The sequence below is a fragment of the Lacerta agilis genome, chromosome Z, assembly GCF_009819535.1.
Source record: "Lacerta agilis isolate rLacAgi1 chromosome Z, rLacAgi1.pri, whole genome shotgun sequence".
Classification (NCBI taxonomy): domain Eukaryota; kingdom Metazoa; phylum Chordata; class Lepidosauria; order Squamata; family Lacertidae; genus Lacerta; species Lacerta agilis.
In genome coordinates, this window is record NC_046331.1 from 944,941 (window position 1) to 965,853 (window position 20,913).

General features: G+C 45.5%; 1 protein-coding gene and 1 non-coding gene across 5 annotated transcripts in view; both read left to right on the plus strand.

Annotated features, from left to right (window-relative positions):
- RC3H2 (ring finger and CCCH-type domains 2) overlaps positions 1 to 20,913 on the plus strand; it is a 46,074-nt gene that overhangs the window by 3,649 nt on the left and 21,512 nt on the right. For 2 of the 4 annotated variants that reach the window (XM_033137201.1, XM_033137204.1), the window contains exons 2-9: positions 4,238 to 4,456; positions 11,501 to 11,798; positions 13,992 to 14,109; positions 14,975 to 15,208; positions 15,575 to 15,750; positions 16,747 to 16,947; positions 17,954 to 18,086; positions 19,346 to 19,464. In XM_033137201.1, the coding sequence (XP_032993092.1) occupies positions 11,568 to 11,798; positions 13,992 to 14,109; positions 14,975 to 15,208; positions 15,575 to 15,750; positions 16,747 to 16,947; positions 17,954 to 18,086; positions 19,346 to 19,464 (1,212 nt within the window). In that variant the 5' untranslated portion in view covers positions 4,238 to 4,456; positions 11,501 to 11,567. Of the gene's footprint in view, positions 1 to 3,887; positions 4,457 to 11,500; positions 11,799 to 13,991; positions 14,110 to 14,974; positions 15,209 to 15,574; positions 15,751 to 16,746; positions 16,948 to 17,953; positions 18,087 to 19,345; positions 19,465 to 20,913 lie in introns of those variants that run through there. The other 2 variants (XM_033137202.1, XM_033137203.1) reach the window with 2 other exon arrangements.
- On the plus strand, positions 16,993 to 17,107 carry LOC117040544. The gene has a single exon (XR_004425871.1). It is a non-coding gene; the product is annotated as a small nucleolar RNA SNORD90 (small nucleolar RNA).

A 20,913-nucleotide genomic window follows, 5' to 3' on the forward strand; every position in this document is an offset into this window, starting at 1 on the left:
TTGCTACTAGAAAAACACCAAAAGACCCAACACAGTATCAATGCTTAAATACATAGGAGAATAAGAATGTATTCCCCATGTGCCATAAAAATAACAGTGTTGGTGACAGGAAAGCATTCTGCAGATTGCAGGGTTGGGGACCAGCTACCACTGAAAAGGCCAGTTCTCTCACTGCAAACCTCTTTTGGAAGTGATGCCCTAAGAAGGACCTGGGATTATTGTCATAGGGTCTAGGTTCGTAGGTGGAAAGATGGTCCAGGCTCCCACTCAAATGCTTATGTGTGAGTAATAAAATAAGCTTCATCCCAGGCTTGCAGTTGTACACGTCAGGCTACGTTAACAGATTGTATAGCTAAAGAGTTAAAGAATGACAGCAGGGGTCCAAGACCAGGCAGTAGCTTTTATTCATGCCTCCCCACAACTTTTTAAAGGTGAGACACAGCACACTCATAATACTCTCTAAGAGACTGGTGCACTTCAAGGAACATGTTTCTTCCAGGGATGTGTGTCTGCTGCCAGTGGCAGAGGCAGTGCCAAGTTCTCTGTGACAGGTCAGGGGTCATCTTCTGGTTCTTCCAACCTCCTCTCTTGGCTTGTTAGCACCCTTCCCCATTGGGCTAGCTAGTCAGTAATTTTACAGAAGCTTCAGTTTCTAAACTATCTTCAAAGGCCGCTCAACATATAATGCAGTAATCTAACTAGAGGTTACTAGAGCATAGACCACCAAAGCCAGACTATCCTAATCCAGATGGGGTTGCAGTTGGGCCACCAGACATGGCAGAGAGATGGCGCTCTTCACCATGCAAGCCACTTGTGTCTGCAGTGACATCGATGGATCCAGTAGTACTCCCAAGCTAAGTACCTGCTCCTTCAGGAGTGGTGCAATCCCATCACAATAGGTTACACACACCCACACACCCTGTACAGACTGAGGAACTGCCCACTAATAGTGTCTCTGTCTTAACTGGGTTGGAGTACTGATGACACACTCCCAAACTCTGAATGTCTCCATTCAACAGCATGATGTAGAATAGCATAGGGGATAAAACTGAAAATTGCAGAAACCTGCATTGGAGAGTCCATGGGACCAAACAATACCCCCCCCCCCCGACACCACCACCTGGAGCTAACCATACAGCTACATCTGGTACCACCACAAGGCAGCACCACCCATTTTTAACTCTTAACAGGATAGCAAGATGGGTGGTATCAAAAGCCACTGAGAGATTAAGGACAATCAACAGGGTGACACTCCCATCTCTCCCAATGTAGGTTGTCATATTGGCAGTTTTTCTGCCAAGAGCAGGAACAAACTACAATAGAAGTGATCCAGAAAATCAGTCCCATCCAAGATTGTCTTGTGCTGGTTAGTGACCGCACACTTGAGAACCTTGCACAAGAAAGGGACAGGAGTGACTCTTCTATTTTGTCCATATCTTTTGGGTCCAGGGAATATTGATCAGGAGTGACCTTAACACCACCTATCTCAGCTTGCTTGGGACTGCTCCATCTTGCAAGGAGGCATTAATCCCTCCCCTCCCTGCCCAACAAGCCCCACCCCCGTAGATTTTACCAGCCATGAGGGGCAAGAGCAAGAAGTCAAGTGATCCACCAACACATTGTCCACAACCTCAAGCCATGTCAGCTGGGATTTGTCCAACAAAACTGGCCCAGACAGTACTCTGGGTACCTCTTGAGACTGACCTGCTACAATAGTGGAGTCCAAGTCCTAGCAGATAAAATTTTATCCTTAAAATCCTTGCAAACAAGACATAGCAGGATGCTGTGGGTTCCAAAACTCATTTAGGCCAATTTGTTAAATGCAGCAAAATAGCTCTGCTGGACAGCATATAAAGGATGCAATGGAAGAAGCAAAGAAACACTCTTTGCCGACTTCACTGCCACTAAGCAGACTCAATAATAAATGAATACTACAGTAGTTCAGTCGCATTTTCCTCCACACATTCAAGCCATCTCCCAACCTGCTTGAGCACCCTCTACTCCCTGGTGTACCACAGAGCTATCTGGGCTTTATCAAGTAGGAGTGATCCTGGGTCACCTCTTCACTCCATGGGACTTAGACAGGAGCATCAGTCCTGTCAGCTGGGGAGGTAGGAACCCCAACTGTTTGGGAATCCATTTGACTCAGCCTCTGGAAGTAGTAGTAGTCGTAGTTGTTTGCGTCTTTCTGTCAGAGTGGGTCATCCTAACTGATACCCTTCCTCCACATAGAGAAAAGGACAGTGACAGCCTGAATCTCACCAGGGGGTGACTTGATCATGAAAAGGGAATGTTGATAATATCCACCACTCTCCGATCACCCTCTTTCTGTCCCGTCCAGAGCATGTCCAGCTGTAAGCATTGGACCAATGACATGTTCGGAAGGTCCCTTTTTTGTCATGATGGGCATGAAGTACTCAGCTGCCCCAGATCCAGTGATCTCAGCATGGATATTGAAATCCCCCATGACCAACCGCTCAGGGGTCCTTGGTGTAAAAGGCAAAGGTAAAGGGACCCCTGACCATTAGGTCCACTCGCGGACGACTCAGGGGTTGTGGCTCTCATCTCGCGTTACTGGCCGAGGGAGCCGGCGTACAGCTTCCGGGTCATGTGGCCAGCATGACTAAGCTGCTTTTGGCGGACCAGAGCAGTGCACGGAAACGCCGTTTACCTTCCCGCCGGAGCGGTACCTATTTATCTACTTTTACTTTGGCGTGCTTTTGAACTGCTAGGTTGGCAGGAGCTGGGACTGAGCAACGGGAGCTCACCCCGTCGCGGGGATTCGAACCGCCAACCTTCTGATCAGCAAGCCCTAGGCTCTGTGGTTTAACCCACAGTGCCACCTGCGTCCCAGTATAGAGACTGCCTATGTCAGCTCAAGCAGGAAGACAACTGGGCAGTATACCAACAGCCTCCTAACATGTCCTCTGCACACGGGACATGTGGTAAGCCTAGAAAGAGATTTTTACAGGACACCCCCCCCAAAAAAAAACCCACCTCATGCTGCCCTGAATACCCAGGTTGGCAAAAAATACCCAGTTGGGGAAAATCCAACTCCTTGCTACTCATCTGCCCAGGTTTCACTTACACAAGTCAGATCAGCCCCATCATTGTGGATGGAGGAGATTTTATTTAAAACAAACCAACAGCACCTGCAGGTTCAAGGACTGGGTGACAGAGCACTCACTGTACCCTCAGTTAGGGGAGGGTCCAGCATGCAGCACAGGCAATAGCGTGCTGTACAGTAGTATTTGCTTCTATCCCCCCCTGCTATACTTCCTCCAGACCTCCACTGCACCTCCCACAGGCAGCATGGCTAGGGAGGGTAAGAGTTGTCCCTTCCACGTGCTTCAGGCTACTAGGCTGGGGAAGGCTGCATTAAACTACTGTTTATCATTAAGAGAATAAGCCTAGGCAGATCACAAGCTCACCCCCCCCCTCCAACACTCTTTCCCTGCAGTGCTGTTATAAGGAGGTGATCCAAAGCCTTCACTTTTATTCTTTGTTAACCACAGCTTGTTATTTCATGCAAGGCTGCATTCACAGGTTGTGGTAAACCATAGTTAATGGCTTGCCATGAAGGTGTAGATGGCTCCCACTTGGCTCAAGCCAAAGTTTGTATTAATGAACAAGCCACGATCCTTGGTTCAGATGTAGCGCTAGGCCATGGATTATAGTTTGTTGCTCCCATTCATGCAGGGAGCACAGCAGGAGTGACCTCCATGTCCACAGTAAGCCATAAACTATGAGGCACTATGGCCTGGCCCAATCTATATTTCATGTGAACCATGGTTTAAATTTCAGTCCATGGGCATGAAGCAGGGTTGCTTCAACAAACCATAGTTGGAATTAACCACAGTTTAGACATCTGGACATAGCACCAATCTGTGATTAAGGAAGAAAAATGGAAGCAGAAGCTTTTGATCTCTTTGACCATCCTAGCAGCACCACAGGGGAGTGGGGCACACTAGCCCCAAGGAAAACCTCGTTTGTTCCAATCACTGTAAGTCATGGTTTAGCATGACACCCGAATGCAGCCATTCGCTATATGGAACTCTTCTAATAGGGAGGCCTAGTTGTGGCTGGTGCTACATTTCTAAAGACAGGTTGTGTGATCTGGAAGTTTTGTCTGCTGGCCCCAGCAATGTGGGAGTAGGCAGGGGCTAATGAGACATGAAGAAATGGCATTCTGCACATGCTCAGGGGTGTGTCTTCTTTATTTCTTCACATATTCCAGGACTGAGCCCTGGCTTGTGGCAGACATCATGCAATGTGCAGAAATAAGTGAGTCTGTTCTATCTAGAGAAGGTTTATTTAAGCTTCAAGTCATCACGTCTAAACGATGCAGGGTGCTATTATTGTGACTGCTGTTCTTCCCTGGGCTTTGACTATGACTCAGGTCTCTATCTGGCTGCTACAGAAGAAAACTGGTGTGTAAAAGACGGAAGTCCTCTCTGTAAGTAATTCCATGCGAATACCTTGTTGAGTGCAAGTAGTGAACTGACTGAGGTGCTCCAGCTCAATATAATTTTTGAACCCTTTCTATAGACTAGGCAAATTCATGTTTGGTTTGGATGGAAATTAGTGACCCTCGCCTCCCTGAAGACACTCTGTAGTTCTCACTAGTTGTAACTAGCCAAAGGATGGAGTTTGGTGCCAGTGAAACCACAGCTTTGTTTTTAGTAACATTGTAATGCAGTTTAAACAACAACAACTATTTGAAAGTATGTCTGGTTGGTTTCAGTCAAGCTTTGTTTCAGAGAAATCTGCTTAAAATTGTACATAAACAAGCATCTCTCTAGCAATGTTCACTTAGAAGCAAGTGTCGTTAATTTAAAAATAATTTATCCATAGTTAGGATTGAGCTGTGAGACACTTGGTCTAAGGCAGTGTTTTTCAACCACTGTTCCGCGGCACACTAGTGTGCCGCGAGATGTTGCCTGGTGTGCCGTGGGCAAAACGTCCCGGCCGTTGTTGTTGCCTTCCTTCAGCCAATCAGGGTCAGCCCGCGCGTTTGTACACAGAGCCGAAAAGAGACACCCGCCTTGCCCCAGCAGCGCCGAGGCTACACTGCACTGCATTGCACGGCCCTGGATGCGGCAGCCGGGCCAGCCGCCTCAAAAGCGCCTCCCTCCCTCCTTTGCCCTCCTGCCGGCCAATCGTCAGCGCCCTCCGGCCTGCCGGAGTTCCCCGCCTCCTCGGCCGTCGCCGTGGCCCTGAAGGGATCCTGCGCGCCGTGCGCGCTTTGTCGCGAGTGGGGTTCCGAGGCCAATGTAGGCGCGCGCATCTTAGAAGCGGGAGGGGGGGTGGAAAGAGCGGGCTGGAGATGAGGAGGAGGGAGCCGGCGGTGGACGTGGGTGGGGGCTTGGAAATAGCGCGCGCGAGGCGGAGGCCGGGGAGGGGGGGGGGAGAGAGAGAGGATTCAGTACCAAATCGGATGCAAAACCGCATCTATAACCTCTCAAGGGAAATGTTTCCCAAAGTGCAGTAATCTCCAACCTACATAAATTAATTAAGAATTCTTTTGCTGTTTGGAGGAAATAAGAAGCCTGGCTCCTTTCAGCTGGGTGAGAGCACTTTGCTAATAAATGATGAATAATTAGGATGTGTAGGTTTCCTTTTGCATTTTTTTCGCACTTGCTGGTTCAACCTCTTTGAACTTCCCAAAGCACAAGATCATCACAAAAAAGGGAAACACCACATTGGCTGGGCTCTCAAGTGTGGCATGGCAGTTAATTATATCATGTCAGGATGTCTCAGGAGCTTCTCCACTCATGTCTTTGTCACAAAAAGTCACTCAGGTACAAGACTAGAGTCCCTCAGACCTTACTTGGGGCTGGACTATATTTTGAAAAAAATATGAACAAATTCCTATGCCCCACAAATAACCCAGAGATGCATTTTAAATAAAAGGACAGGTTCCAATTCTGTAAAAACACGCTGATTCCTGGACCATCCGCAGGCAGCAGTTAGAAGGTGATTGGGCCACATCCGGCCCCCGGGTCTTAGTTTGGGGACCCCTGCTCTTAAGTCCAAGAATTATAAAATACTTTCTTTGTGTTTATTTGATTCCTATTCAAGAGAATTACTTTATATATAGTCAATATAGGCACAGAGTTAAATTTTTTAACATTTTCTAATGGTGGTGTGCCTCGTGATTTTTTTCATGAAACAAGTGTGCCTTTGCCCAAAAAAGGTTGAAAAACACTGGTCTAAGGAAGCTGTGTTATTTATTTATTTGTTTATTTTATTTTATTTAAAAGGCTAACTCTGCCCATCCTGAAGACCTGGGGAGATTTGGGGGGGGGGTAGGGGCAATAAATAAACCAATTTTGCTTGAAGCTCATCTGAAAGATTGCAAAAGCCATGCAAAACTCTTTCAACCCATGTTGCTCCCAGCATCTTCTGTTATTTTGTCCCATACATCTAATAAAGGTATACAGGCTCTGACCATGGAGGTTTTGCTTAATTTTTAATGGCTGATAGTTGCTGGTATCCTCCTTCAGGACAAATTCATAGCAGGTGCATTTAACACTTGCTACTGAGCACAGTTACGAAGGAGAAAACTCCACTGCTCTTTGTGATGCCAGATCATAGAATCACAGAAAGGACCCAAGGGGTTTTCTAGTCCAACCCCTGGCAATGCAGCAATCTCAGCTCAAGCATCCATGACAGACGGCCTTCCAAAAATCTCTGCTTAAAAACATCCAAGGAAGGAAAGTCCACCACCTCCTAAGCGAGACTGTTCCACTGTTGAACAGCTCTTAACTGTCATAAAGATTTTCTGTATGTTTAGTCGGAATCTCCTCTTTTGTCACTTGAAGCCATTGGTTCGAGTCCTACCCTCCATGGCAGGAGAAAACAAGCTTGCTCCCTCTTCCATGAGACTGCCCTTAAGATATTTGAAGATGGCAAGCATATCTCTTCTCAGTCGCCTCTTTTCCAGGCGAAGCATACCCAGCTCCTTCAACTGTTCCTCATAAGGCTTGGTTTCCACACTCTTGATCATCTTGGTTGCCCTCCTCTGGACACGTTCCAGCTTGTCAGCATCCTTCTTAAATTGTGGTGCCCAGAACTAGACACAGTATTCCAAGTATGGTCTGGCCAAGGCAGAATAGAGTGGTACTGTTACTTCCCTTGATCTGGACACTATACTTCTGTTGATGCAGCTGAGAATAGTGTTAGCTGTTTCGCTGCTGCATCACACAGTTGACTCATGTTAAGATTGTGGGTTACTAAGACCCCTAAGTTATTTTCATATGTATTGCTAGTTAGTCAGGTGTCCCCCATTCTATAATTGTACATCTGGTTCTTCCTGCCTAAGTGCAGGCCCTGGCATTTGTCCCTATTGAAATTCATTTTGTTAGCCTGGGCCCTGTTCTCCAATACGTTGAGGTCATTTTGAATTCTGATTCTGTCTTCTGTGTCATTAGCTACACCTTCCAGTTTGGTGCCATCTGCAAATTGGATGAGCAGTCCCTCATTTCCTTCATCCAAGTCATTTATAAAGACGTCAAACGACAACGGACCCAGGACAGAACCCTGCAGCACCTCACTTGTCACTTTTTTCCAGGATGACAAGGAACCATTAATGAGAACTCTTTGGGTTCAGTCAGTCAACCAGCTTAAAATCCACCTAACAGTGACCTCATTCAACCCACATTTTACCAGCTTTCTTGCAAGAATATCATGGGGGACTTTGTTTTTAAAAAGGGGGGGGGAGCATTACAGAACTGAATTATTTAATTATTTCGCAGCGCTGTGCATATACATGGTCACTTGTGAGTTGATCACGCGTGGGGGAAACATCTGTACATGTTACATCAGCAAAACCAGCACAGAAATCAGAAGTTGGAAGAATAAGAAATAATAAGCCTTCCAAATGTTAATACTCTGAGTGCAGATAAGAACACTGTGTATCAAGCATATCCTGTTGCTTAAGGGCATTAGATAGCTGAGGTTCCAAACAGAATTTTTTAACAGATGGTTGTAATTAAAGTGTATGCAAAAAAGCAAGTCTTAATCAGCAGCATTCTAGTAAGCACTTTAATGTGTTGCTACTAATTAGATTGTTGCACAGCCAAAGCCCAAGTGAAATGTGAAATCAGAAACTGAGGAATTCAGGTGCAACTCAGATTTGCCCACTATGCAGAAGTGATTTACAGGTACTGTCTTCCATGTTCACCTTCACGAGAATCTAATGTGGCTGCATATTTTCATTCCTGTTTTTCAGCTGCATAACAAGGTCCAAACCCTGACTCTTTGAATCTACCCCAGTTGGTGGGTTGAATGATGGCCCAGTGGTTCTTTGCAAGGGGCCCTGCCAAGGCCTGTTCCTCAACAGGGACTACCACTGCCAGCCCTGGAGCCTTCTGGCGCTTCTTCTGCTGCTCCTCCTCCTGCCTGTGCACCTTCTGCCTCTGAACCAGGGTGCAGGGACAGGCACAAGCAAGAGAACCAGCAGCCTCTCCCTGGCAGGCAGTGTGTATTGGGCCTGGAAGAGGAAGATACGACCATGGGCAGGCAGCAACAGAAGCAAGGCAAGCATTAGCCTGCTGAAGACATCTAGCCCTAAGCCGTCATTTTCACCAACTCCCCCCTTCTGCCTGGAGCTATCTTTGGCATAATAAGGGTCTTCTGATAAAGCTGCCCATATTTATTTGAAAACTTAGGGTTGTACCCAGGGCTAGTCTTACTCGGAGCAGATCCATTTAAATCAATGGGCATGGCAAACTTAGGCTCATTAATTTAAATAGGACTACTCATAGTAGAGTTTAGTTGGATGCAACCTATTCATGACCCATACGTTCACTGTATAAAGCTCCCCCAGAGCAGGTAGCAAAGAAAATGTGTTAAACCTCAATACATAATAAAACCAACAATACTAAAAATGCCAGCTGTAAACAACCATTCCTTATAACAGGGGTGAGGAACCTCCAGCCTGTAGGCCAATTTTAGCCTGCCAGAGGGTTCAGTTTGGCCCACAAGGACCTTTCACCCCCCAAAATGCCCACCCGCCCATCAGCTGGCACCCTTTAGAGGGATTGCAACCCCATCCACAACAGGCAATATGTGTAATTCCTAGACCCAGCAACTGCTCATCTATAGTGCCTGTGTCTTGTTGGGATTCAGTCTCTGTTTGCTGGCCCCCACTCTGCCCATCATCGCATCCAGACAACCATTGCATGTTACTGAGAGGCAGATTGCTGTGAGATTGCTGATGCCCATCACAAGCAGCCAGTTTAGTGGTTTTCCTGCTTGTGGTACCTGAAAACCAAGCGAGCCAGGATGTGGCATGTGAGAATGTTGATATAACTCCACTCAAGGTTTCAGGGCCTTCTTGGTATCCATTCTTTGTGCATTCCCATCCTAACAGAATTAAAATGCTGGAGTTGAACTTGCCCAGGCTGTGTAAATGTGCAAATTCCCTTATTTTGCATAATTCATTCTAGTTTTGCTGACCATAGGGATGGGCACCAATGCCCTACAGCTGTTCATTAGGCTTCTGTGATTCAGCAACAGGCATTGCCCACAATTTCAAGCATTTCTTCATGTGAACTTAAAGGCTAGAAACTTAGGAGTTGGGTAGCAAAAACAGATGCTCAGGAAGCAACTCCTAATATTACCAGAGGCGTAGCAAGCCTAACTGGTACCTGGTGTGGAGTTTTTTGTCCCCCCCCACATCCGCCCACACCCCTTCAAGTCACAGTGAGTGTTTTGCGTTTCCCCCACAATGCTTTGCGGCACCTCATTTGCATACATAAGTGTTGTCGTCCTGATCCCAACAGCTGTGTATGTGTATGTTACTGTTGGGCATCCGCACCAACCGAGTGTCTGGGTGACCTTGGGCTGCTAGTCGCACTTCTCTGAAGTCTCTCAGCCCCACTCACCTCACAGAGTGTTTGTTGTGGGGGAGGAAGGGAAAGGAGAATGTGAGCCGCTTGGAGACTCCTGAAGGGGAGTGATAAAGCGGGATATCAAATCCAAACTCTTCTGCAGCAGCAGGGACGCTGAAATAACAAACTTGCCCGCAATATATTCACTTGCTTTTTATTTATTTTTTAAATATATGCAATATACCCCTCTCACCACCATCCCTTAACAGTTCACACTACACAGCATATGAAACATTTGGGTAACTTAAATACAGTTTTCAAAATACAGTAATCAATTACCCAATTGCATCGCTGCATTCAGTGCAGCAAGTAAACTCTGCCTCCAGTTATTCAAATTATCAAAAGCTGTACAGAACTGTCTTCAGGTGCCTTCTAAAGGTTTTATAGCTATTTATCTCCTTGGCTCAGGGGTTGCATAACTCTCTATCTGACTTCTTTGATGAAAATGGGGGCATATTAAGGAAAAGTGGGACATTCCAGGATCATATCAGCTTCTGTAAATCTGGGACTGTCCCTGGAAAAATAGGGACACTTAGAGAGAATGGGGTAGTGTTTGCAGGTGATGGTGTGTGTGTGTGTGGGGGGGTGTTATTCCATTTGCAGGGCCACCTAGGCTCGAAAGACAAGGCTTGTGTATCAAATAGTTCAGATGGATAGGTGCCTTGCCAAGTAGTTTGTCTGCAACTCAGGCTAAGCCACTGAGGGGCAGAAACAATGCTATGCAGTCATACCTTGGAAGTAGAAAATAATCCGTACTGGAAGTCCGTTCGAATTACAAAACGTTCGGAAACCAAAGCACGGCCTCTAATTGGCTGCAGGAAGCTCCTGCATTCAAGACCTAAGCTGTTCAAAAACCAAGGTACGGATGTATTTGCATTCTTCCTTCCATTGAGGCATTCATGAGCTTTTGTAGCTGATCTAAGATATATGTATGCCATCTTAACTTGTCTGCTGTTTGCCACTGAGCAAGAATGTCAACCCGCACCCGCATGCCAGTGTAGCATCCTAGGTAGTGGACAGCTGTGTGTTTTGCTTTTTTGTTTTTAAATGAAAACAAACACTTCCCAACCTTTTTTGCAGCTTGAAAAAGCAAAGGAATGTACATATGTCTGTATTCAAAAATGCGTTTGTTTGTTTGTTTGTTTGATATATAATATTTGTATTCCACTTTTCCAACAACAAAGGTTGAACTCAAAGCAGTTCACAATATTAACAATAGCATAAAAAACCAAATACTGCAATCATTATAATATCAAACAAAATAGTGTACAAAGCAAACAGCAGCAACAAGACCATCAGTGCAATTAATACAATTCAGTAAAGTCATAGTAACTCATAGTGTTGCCATGATACTTTCTCATCACATGGAACCTTACTCCAGAACAAAAAATAAAAATAAAAATGGATTAGCTGTGGCCTCTTAGTTAACACTGCAATGGATTGGGAGCTCATTCACTACATGAACTGTAGACACTTACATCAAACTATATATTTACAAAACCATTTGGGGTGGGTGGGTAAGGTCATTGTGTCAGTGGTGGCAGGTGATCAGCTTTGGATATAGCTGGAGAAAAATATTTATTCATTTATTTTTTGCTTCACAGGTGCCGGACCCCTGGACAGGAGACAGCATGGTTTGCTAGCTATCTGACTGAGTGCCTGGCTTCCACGATGCCTGTGCAGGCGGCTCAGTGGACAGAGTTCCTGTCCTGCCCAATCTGCTACAACGAATTCGACGAGAATGTGCACAAGCCCATCAGCTTAGGCTGCTCACACACCGTCTGCAAGACCTGCTTGAACAAGCTTCACCGCAAGGCCTGCCCTTTTGACCAGACAGCCATCAACACTGACATTGATGTGCTTCCTGTAAACTTTGCACTTCTTCAGTTAGTTGGAGCCCAGGTAAAGGAGCTTGTTTTGCTTAGAATTTATACCCCTCAAAATAATAATAATAATAATAATAATAATAATAATAATAATAATAATAATAATAATAATAATAATTAATAATAATAATAATAAAAGATCTGATCTGATCCTCCTGTGAATTTTTACATATGTACAGGAGCTGGAAAAACACACTGGGAGTTCAAATACCTTAACTGGAAATAGATGGAGAAGGGATTTTCTCTTTTTTTCAGCTGTTCTTTGCATAAGGCAAGCAGATGCTGGGGACAGGCAGCCTCCTTGCTGGTGCTCCTAACCCCCATTTTCTGGCCATTCCCCTTTGTTGAAGGGCAGCACTGTACATGCTACATGGCATATGCTGGCCCTCCTGAGCCAGCTTGTTGCCAGGGAGGAGGAAGGGGAGAATGGGTTTGCGATGGGTGTTCATCAGTAAGCAGATGATACTCGGCTCTACCTCTCAGTATACCTGAAGGAGCATCTCCATTCCCATCGTTCAGCCTGGACACTGAGGTCCAGCTCCAAGGCCCTTCTGGCGGTTCCCTCATTGCGAGAAGTGAAGTTACAGGGAACCAGGCAGAGGGGCTTCTCGGTAGTGGTGCCCGCCCTATGAAACACCCTCTCATCAGATGTCAAGGAAATAAACAGCTATCTGACTTTTAGAAGACATCTGAAGGCAGCTCTGTGTAGGGAAGTCTTTAATGTTTGATGTTTTATCGTGTTTTTAATATTCTGTTGTTGTAGTTGTTTGTTATTATTATGTGGGCAAGCCCTGTGCCACATACTTAAAGTCTGGTTATAGTTGGGGGTGGGGATTAAAGTTGACAGGCCAAAGGCCAGGCAGAAAAGGGGGGGGGTCTGAAGGAGAAGAGAGAGAGGAGGTACCATATACATGTTAATTTCATAGCAACCTTGTTTGCATGTGCTGCTAAGCCAAACCATGGCTTTCTGCAGAGGTGCCGGCTTCCAGAGAGGGAATGGTGGCTAATTTGCACTTCCAGAAATTTTGTTGCTGCATTAAACCAAGCCATGGTTTGGTTTAGCATGTTGTCTGAACTTGGGCTTGTGGTTTAGCTTGCCTGGAAAAATATTAGCATTATATGGAAACTGTGCCAGTATGTTTCCATTTTATAGTTCTGATATTGCGTTGGTTTTATTCCTTCTGTTTCATTGGTCTTCTGTTTTGTTGCCTTTTTTGCCTTTAGGTTCAGGCTAAGGGCTTCTATGCGCTTACCTTTCGCCCCACTATTTCCAAGTGCAAGTCCACGCTTAAAGGCTCCATGTCTGAGCGTGAGGATTTTTTTGCCCTGGAGCTTTCCTCCCCAAAACCCACTTTTTAATGCTCCGTTCAAGTTTTCTGCAGATTGCTGTTTGGTCTGATTGAGTTTTAAGGAGCGGCTTTTCACAGGGAAAGCTCCGGGGGGGGGGGGAGTGGGGGCGCTCTGACATGGAGCTTTAAAGCGCAGACCATGCCTGGAAAGAGCAGATGAAAGCTAAGTGTGGATAAGCCCCAAGGCAGGCTTTCCTCAAATCACAAAAGTATTTAAATCACACTTTGATACATCAACATTTTGTTTCCTCACAAACTGCATGCATTGTCTGCATGTACTTTTGTAAACACCAAGAAAACCTTTAATAAAAGAGAGCCAGTGTGGTGTAGTGGTTAAGAGCGGTAGACTCGTAATCTGGGGAACCGGGTTCGCGTCTCCGCTCCTCCACATGCAGCTGCTGGGTGACCTTGGGCTAGTCGCACTTCTCTGAAGTCTCTCAGCCCCACTCACCCCAAAGAGTGTTTGTTGGGGGGGAGGAAGGGAAAAGGAGAATGTGAGCCGCTCGGAGACTCCTTCGGGGAGTGAAAAGCGGGATATCAAATCCAAACTCTTCTTCTTCTTCTTCTAAAAAGTATTAAAACACACACACACAGAGAGAGAGAGAGAGCCTAGTGGTATCTTAAAGCTTTCATGTCTAGGTCTGGGTCTAATCAAGTAAGCAAGCATTGCTGCCTATTGACAAGTCAGATTTTTAGTGGCAGTTCTTTGATCTTACATAATTCCAGAATTAGGGTGCTTGTTGAGAAATGGTGCATAATTTCCTGCAGCACCGCATTAATGGTGTGTATCTCTCTCCCTTCTTTGATAACAAATTACATACTGGTCGCTGCTTCTTTCTTCCTGCATTTGACCTTTACAGGCACCTGATCACCAGACCATCAAGCTAAGCAACTTAGGAGAGAACAAACACTATGAAGTGGCCAAGAAATGTGTTGAAGATCTGGCACTTTATTTAAAGCCACTAAGTGGAGGCAAGGGTAAGTTCCCCCATGAGGTATTGAAAGAAGCCAGTCAGGCTGGTGTCCTTTTCAAGTTAAAGGTTTTAAATATGAATCGCACACGGTGAGAAGCTGCCTTCAGCCATGTCAGACTGCTTGTGCAACTTGTCGGGTGGCGGGACATCAGGAGGGGCCATAAGCAAGGCATGAGCGCAATAGCCCTCTTCCACTATTGTCCTCCTGCAAATGGTGTTCAGAGGTATGGTGGTTTACTTGATCCTCTTAGTAGTATATAGCCACACAGAAGGAGATGAATTGTCATCTGCCTTTCCCTGGTGCCCGGGTAGAAATAGGCAATTCTGCCAGTTTCGGTTTCTCTCATTTTCTCATTTTCCTAACTTATAGTTTGATTCAATCCATTTATTTGTGATTGTTTGCAGTAAAAAAAAAGGCAGTGTCTTCAGTGAGAATCTATGTGCATCTGCATGCTTGTTTCTCCTAATATATACATTTTTGTACACAATTTTGCCTAGTATTTTCTATTTTCTCCCAATTACATTTTTGTTCATATTTTCTCCTTATTGCATTTCCCCTAAATATATCCATTATAAGTGTACTTTTCACTAACATATTCATCATTATATGCACTGCACTGTAAAATACAGAAACAGACAATATTCAGAGACACCAAAGGATAGTTGTGTGTTTTGATTTGTATTGCATTAGTTCAGGAAGTGCAAATGTAGTAGGTTCATGTAGAAATGCAAACTGAATGAATTCTGCAGCACCCCACCCCAACCGCTACCAAAATCTGTGCATTTCACATGGCATTGTGCCCCACCTACTCTTTAAGGAAAACCTTGCCTCCCTGCTAACCTTTCTCCTTTTGTTCCTCCTTCTGAAGGCATCGCTAGCCTGAACCAGAGCGCACTGAGCCGGCCCATGCAACGGAAACTGGTGACACTGGTGAATTGCCAGCTGGTGGAAGAGGAAGGCCGGGTCAGGGCCATGCGGGCAGCCCGCTCCCTCGGGGAGAGAACTGTCACTGAGCTGATATTGCAGCACCAGAACCCTCAGCAGCTGTCTGCCAATCTCTGGGCCGCTGTCCGGGCACGAGGGTGCCAGTTCCTTGGTCCAGGTAACCCCTAGCTGGAGTAAATAGAGAGAGGGACTTGTCAGAGTGAAACACTGAGGCCACAGTCCTGTACATGCTTACCTGGGAACAAGTCCCCTTGGAACTAAGACTCGTACTGAATGGATACATCTAGGATTGGGCTGTTCATCACTCAGACACTATTTGAGAAAACTTCCTACCAGGTCCCCACCTTGGGGTAGAACTTAGCTGGTGGGCTCTGTTTATTTTTGGAACAAATAATTTAATTTTCCAGCCTTCACAGTTGCGAAGGTTCAGGCAAAGAATAGTTTGGGCCTGCATCCTTCAGTCTGCTATGGTTTGCCCTTGCTTTTTCTAGACCCTAAATAACGCCAACCTCTGGCTTTCTAGCTATGCAGGAAGAAGCTTTGAAGCTGGTGCTGCTGGCCTTGGAAGACGGCTCAGCCCTTTCCAGGAAAGTCTTGGTGCTTTTTGTAGTCCAGAGGCTGGAGCCAAGATTCCCCCAGGCATCCAAAACCAGCATTGGCCACGTGGTGCAGCTTCTGTATCGAGCCTCCTGCTTCAAGGTGCAGTGCCTTCGAGTTTCTCATTTCTAATCTGTTTTAACTGTTTTTAATTCTGAAATTTACATCGTTGTAGCCCGCCCTGGACCCTGCTGGTAATGTAAATGAGAGCCAGTGTGGTGTAGTGGTTAAGAGTGGTAGACTCTTCTCCACTCCCCCACATGCAGCTGCTGGGTGACCTTGGGCTAGTCACACTTCTCTGGAGTCTCTCAGCCCCACTCACCTCACAGAGTGTTTGTTGTGGGGGAGGAAGGGAAAGGAGAATGTGAGCTGCTTTGAGACTCCTTCGGGTAGTGAAAAGCGGGATATCAAATCCAAACTCTTCTTCCTCTTCTTCTTCTTCTTCTTCTTCTTCTTCTTCTTCATAGTAAAAAAATCATTCTAGGTTTTCTGCAGCTGGGCAACTCATAGTTAGCAAAGCTGCTTTTAATGAAATACAGTATTGGTTACGATACCTCAGAAAATGTTAGGGTAGTTTAGTAATAAGAATTAACTCATGAGAAATCTACTATGTTTCTGACCACTTCTTTTAAAACTTCAAAGGAAGACCAGTGCAAAACTAATATATTTTTCAAAAAAATAATTGGTTCTATCCATTTATTATTATTATTATTATTACTATTATTATTACTATTATTAATTACACTTGTTATTTCCTTTATCTTCTCCAAGTCAGCCAAAGCAACTTACCACCATCTGTGTTTGAGCAGAGGCAGTGGTTCCCTACCCTAATGACAAGTCTGTGTCAATTTTATAAAAGTTTAAATCTATGCAATGTGAGCATAGTATTGTTCATGACAGCAGTAATTGGTGATAACACAATAATCACAGGGTGCATTCCTTTCCATCAAATGCACTCTTGGATACGCATGGGGGGTATCAGCATGCATTCTGCTGAAAGGCAGTGTGGTTTAGATGGACTACGTCTGCACACAGATGCATCCCCACAGTCCTGTTTGAGTGCACTAAGCATGTTTGTTCATTGACTGATTTGTGTAGGTCACCAAAAGAGATGAAGATTCTTCCCTGATGCAGCTGAAAGAGGAATTTCGCAGCTACGAGGCATTGCGTAGGGAACATGATGCTCAGATTGTCCACATTGCCATGGAAGCCGGGCTTCGAATATCACCAGAGCAATGGTCTTCCCTACTCTATGGAGACCTGGCACACAAATCCCACATGCAGTCCATTATTGACAAGGTGTGTAGCGGCTACAGAATAGTTGCTTTTTATTTTGTTTTTCTGGAATACAGTACTGCGTCTGGTGATGAAGCTGCATAGGGCAGATTCTGAGCTGAGAGATACAGCCTCTCAGCACTGATCCTCAGTTCATGCAACCTGAAGACGTGCTGTTAATTATGAAATATTTCTCTCCTGCCTACACCTTAGGCTCAGATCAATCAATAGCAACCATTTTATAGAACAAAAACTAAAATACATAACAAATAAGATTTGGGAATGGGGAGCAGGGAAGAGATTTGATGTTTCTTGATCCACAAAAATATGTGCGGAGAAAGTGGGTAGAAAGAAGCTCTTTTTCCTCTCCTATAATACTAAAATTTGGAGCCATCCAATGAAACAGAACAGAAGAGTCAGGCTGGAGAAGAGGGAGTATTTCTCCAGCCCCATCGTTCTGCCCGGACAATCAGGTCCAGCTCCGAGGGCGTTCTGGCAGTTCCCTCCCTGCAAGAAGTGAGGTTACAGGGAACTAGGCAGAGGGCCTTCTCAGTAGTGGCACCCACCTTGTGGAACGCCCTCTCATCAGATGTCAAGGAAACAACTATCTGGCTTTTAGAAGACATCTGAAGGCAGCCCTGTTTAGGGAAGTTTTTGATGTCTGGTGTTTTATTGTATTTTTAATATTTTGTTGGAAGCTGCCCAGAGTGGCTGGGGAAACCCAGCCAGATGGGCGGGGTATAAATAATAAATGTGTAGCAGTTAAGAGCGGTGGCCTCGTAATCTGGTGAACCGGGTTCGCTTCCCTGCTCCTCCACCTGCAGCTGCTGGGTGACCTTGGGCTAGTCACACTTCTCTGAAGTCTCTCAGCCCCACTCACCTCACAGAGTGTTTGTTGTGGGGGAGGAAGGGAAAGGAGAATGTGAGCCGCTTGGAGTCTCCTTCGGGTAGTGATAAAGCGGGATATCAAATCCAAACTCTTCTAGTAGTAGTGGTATTATATAAGCACTTGTTTGTTTCTTTTCTTTAGCTTCAGTCCCCAGAATCCTTTGCAAAAAGTGTGCAGGAGTTGACCATTGTTCTGCAACGTACAGGTGACCCTGCAAATTTAAACAGGCTTCGGCCCTATTTGGAGCTATTAGCCAACATAGATCCTAATCCAGGTATGTGAATGGTCTGCATGTGTTCTTGCGCATGCGCGCTCAGGGTTTGCTTTACATTCCTTCCTTACGAAAGGAGAGGGGTACTTTTATTTCCCTTTTCACTGTATACTGGGGGATTTCTTTCTTAGTTGTTTTACTCACAGCAAGATTTGTGCATGCCATGGGAAACCTAGATATGCTTTTGTCACATGGGACAATCTTTATGTTGTTCTGTGCGGTTTCCTCCAAGGAGCGCATTCTTTGTAGTAACCTGGTACCTGCTAGATGTCATTAGACCAGTGTTTTTCAACCACTGTTCCGCGGCACACTAGTGTGCCGCGAGATGTTGCCTGGTGTGCCGTGGGAAAATTAATTTATATATAGCCAATATAGGCACAGAGTTAAATTTTTTAACATTTTCTAATGGTGGTGTGCCTCGTGATTTTTTTCATGAAACAAGTGTGCCTTTGCCCAAAAAAGGTTGAAAAACACTGCATTAGACTACAAATCCCATCAACCCTGACCCCTTGCCTGCTGTCTGGGGCTGATGAGAGTTGTCCAAAACATATAGAGCACATCCGGTAAAGGAAGCCTGGTTGCTTGGTTGGTTTGTTAAAGTTATATACCGCCCTTCATCCGAGCATCACAGGATGGTTTATGGTGTAAGAACACAAAAACGCATAACATAATAACACAATAACACAATAACACTCCTCTATTCAAACATGCATGGTTTAAAAGGCCATCAATTATTTAATTAGCGAAAGGTCTGGGGGAAGAGGAATGTTTTTGCTTGGTGCCTAAATATATGTAGAGAAGACGCCAGGTGGTCCTCTCTGGGGAGCCACTACAGAAAAGACCCCCCGCACTCATGTTTTCACCTCCGGACCTCTCATGGAGGGGGCACACAAAAAAGGGCTCCAGCTCATGAGATAAGGGTCTGGGTTGGTTCATATGGGGGGAGGCCGTTTATGCAGTTGCCAGCTGTGAGAAGCAGTAGAGAGGCCCAATCACAAATCTGGGAAAACAAAACTTTAGGACTCCAGTTTGGCCCTACCAGAAAAATACTGTGAAAAAACGATGCCATGTCAGTTGAGCATCAGTGTAGCCTGGTGAGAATTTTGGCACCAGCAGAGCTCCTGGTTAGTTTAGCCCTGCACTTCAGAGATGTTTCTGCTTAGCTCAAGAGAAAAAGTTGTAACTGACCCCAAATTGTGGTGCATTCTTGTTTGCTACAGATAGCTCACTTTCCCCTTCCTCCTCTTTTGCTGCTCCCGCAGATGCAACATCTCCAACATGGGAACAACTGGAAAATGCCATGGTGGCTGTGAAGACAGTTGTCCATGGCCTGGTGGACTTCATTCAGAATTACAGTAGGAAAGGCCATGAAACTCCACAGGTGACTGACTGATATTATTTAGATGGTTGTTCTTAGCTTGCGTTTCGGTCAACAAAGGAGCCTTGACTGAGGGCACCTGCTCTGCATGCAGAAGTTCCCAGGTTCAGTCCCTGGTCCCTCCATACAGGACTGGCTGGGGAAAAGACATCTGTTTGAAATCCCAGAGAAGGTGTAGGCAGGTTCCTGAACTAGGAATAATAGTTCTTATTATTTGTGTTCCGCCCTCTGACTGGGTTGCCCCAGCCACTCCAGGCAGTTAAGGTTTGACCTGTAGAGTTGGGATGTGAATAAAATCGTAAGACATATGGTGGTCCACAGTTTTCTGACCCCCACTGAGGGGGAAGACCTCTGGCTGCACATTTTGGGGGTAAAGTCATTCAGCTTCAGAGAGACCTTGGTTCCACAGCTGCTACAGTCCTGACCAGTGCCTCAGTCCGTGATGTATTTATTATGGGATCAGTTTCAGTTTATGCAGCTTGATGATGTGGACACAGCGGTTCAGACATTAGTGCTTCAGGACTGGACTACTTTCAACACACTTTATGTAGAGCTTTCCTTGTCCTTAGTCTGGAAAATGCATTTAGTGCAGAATGCTGCTGCGTAATTCCTGATGCGACCAAGAGTCTCTCAGGATCTTCACCTGTACCCAGAGATTTGCACCTTCTGCCAGTTCACCACCAGGCTGAGTTCAAGGTGTTGTTGTTGGTATTTAAAGCCCAGAACAACATGGGACTAGTTTCTTAAGCAATCGCCTTATCCCATATATGTCAAATCAGTCATTTTGATCCGCAGAACCTGCGCTTCTAAAAGTGCCACAAAAGGCCTGCTCTTTGTTAATAAGTCATTCCTTTGTTGTGGCGGCACCTGTGCTTTGGATCTCCCTGCCACCTTGACGTTAGGCAGGCACCATTGCTCTGCACTTTTAGACTCCTGGTTCCCCCCCCCCCTGTTTTGGCAGGCCTATCTGAACACATGATTTGGGTACATCTGTTTTTACATTTGTTGTAGGTAGTTCGTTGTGTTTATTATTTTTAGAAGTTTTTGAATGTTTGGCATATGTTTTTAGTGTGCTTTTAATTACTTATTATTACTGTGTTTGCCACCTTGGGCTCCTCCCTTGGGGAGAGAAGGGAGATTGCACCTCTTCTCTCCCCCCCCCCCCCCGCCGCAGGCAGCTGGGTCCAAGGGACTAAAGAAAGGTATCTTTTAAAATGATTCAATAAGGTACATCTGTATCTAAGTATTAGATACATTGAGCAAGCAGTCATTCATAGATACAGTGGTACCTGTAGATGCGAACGGGATCCATTCCGGAGCTTGTTTCTTGGATTCCTGGGGCTTGGTACTTGTGGGCTTCTCTAGGGTAGGAGCCAGAGGCAGGCAGTGACTCTCCTGGTTGGTTCTCCTTTCTGATGCTGCCTGGCATATTGTTAACACCTCCTGGTTGGA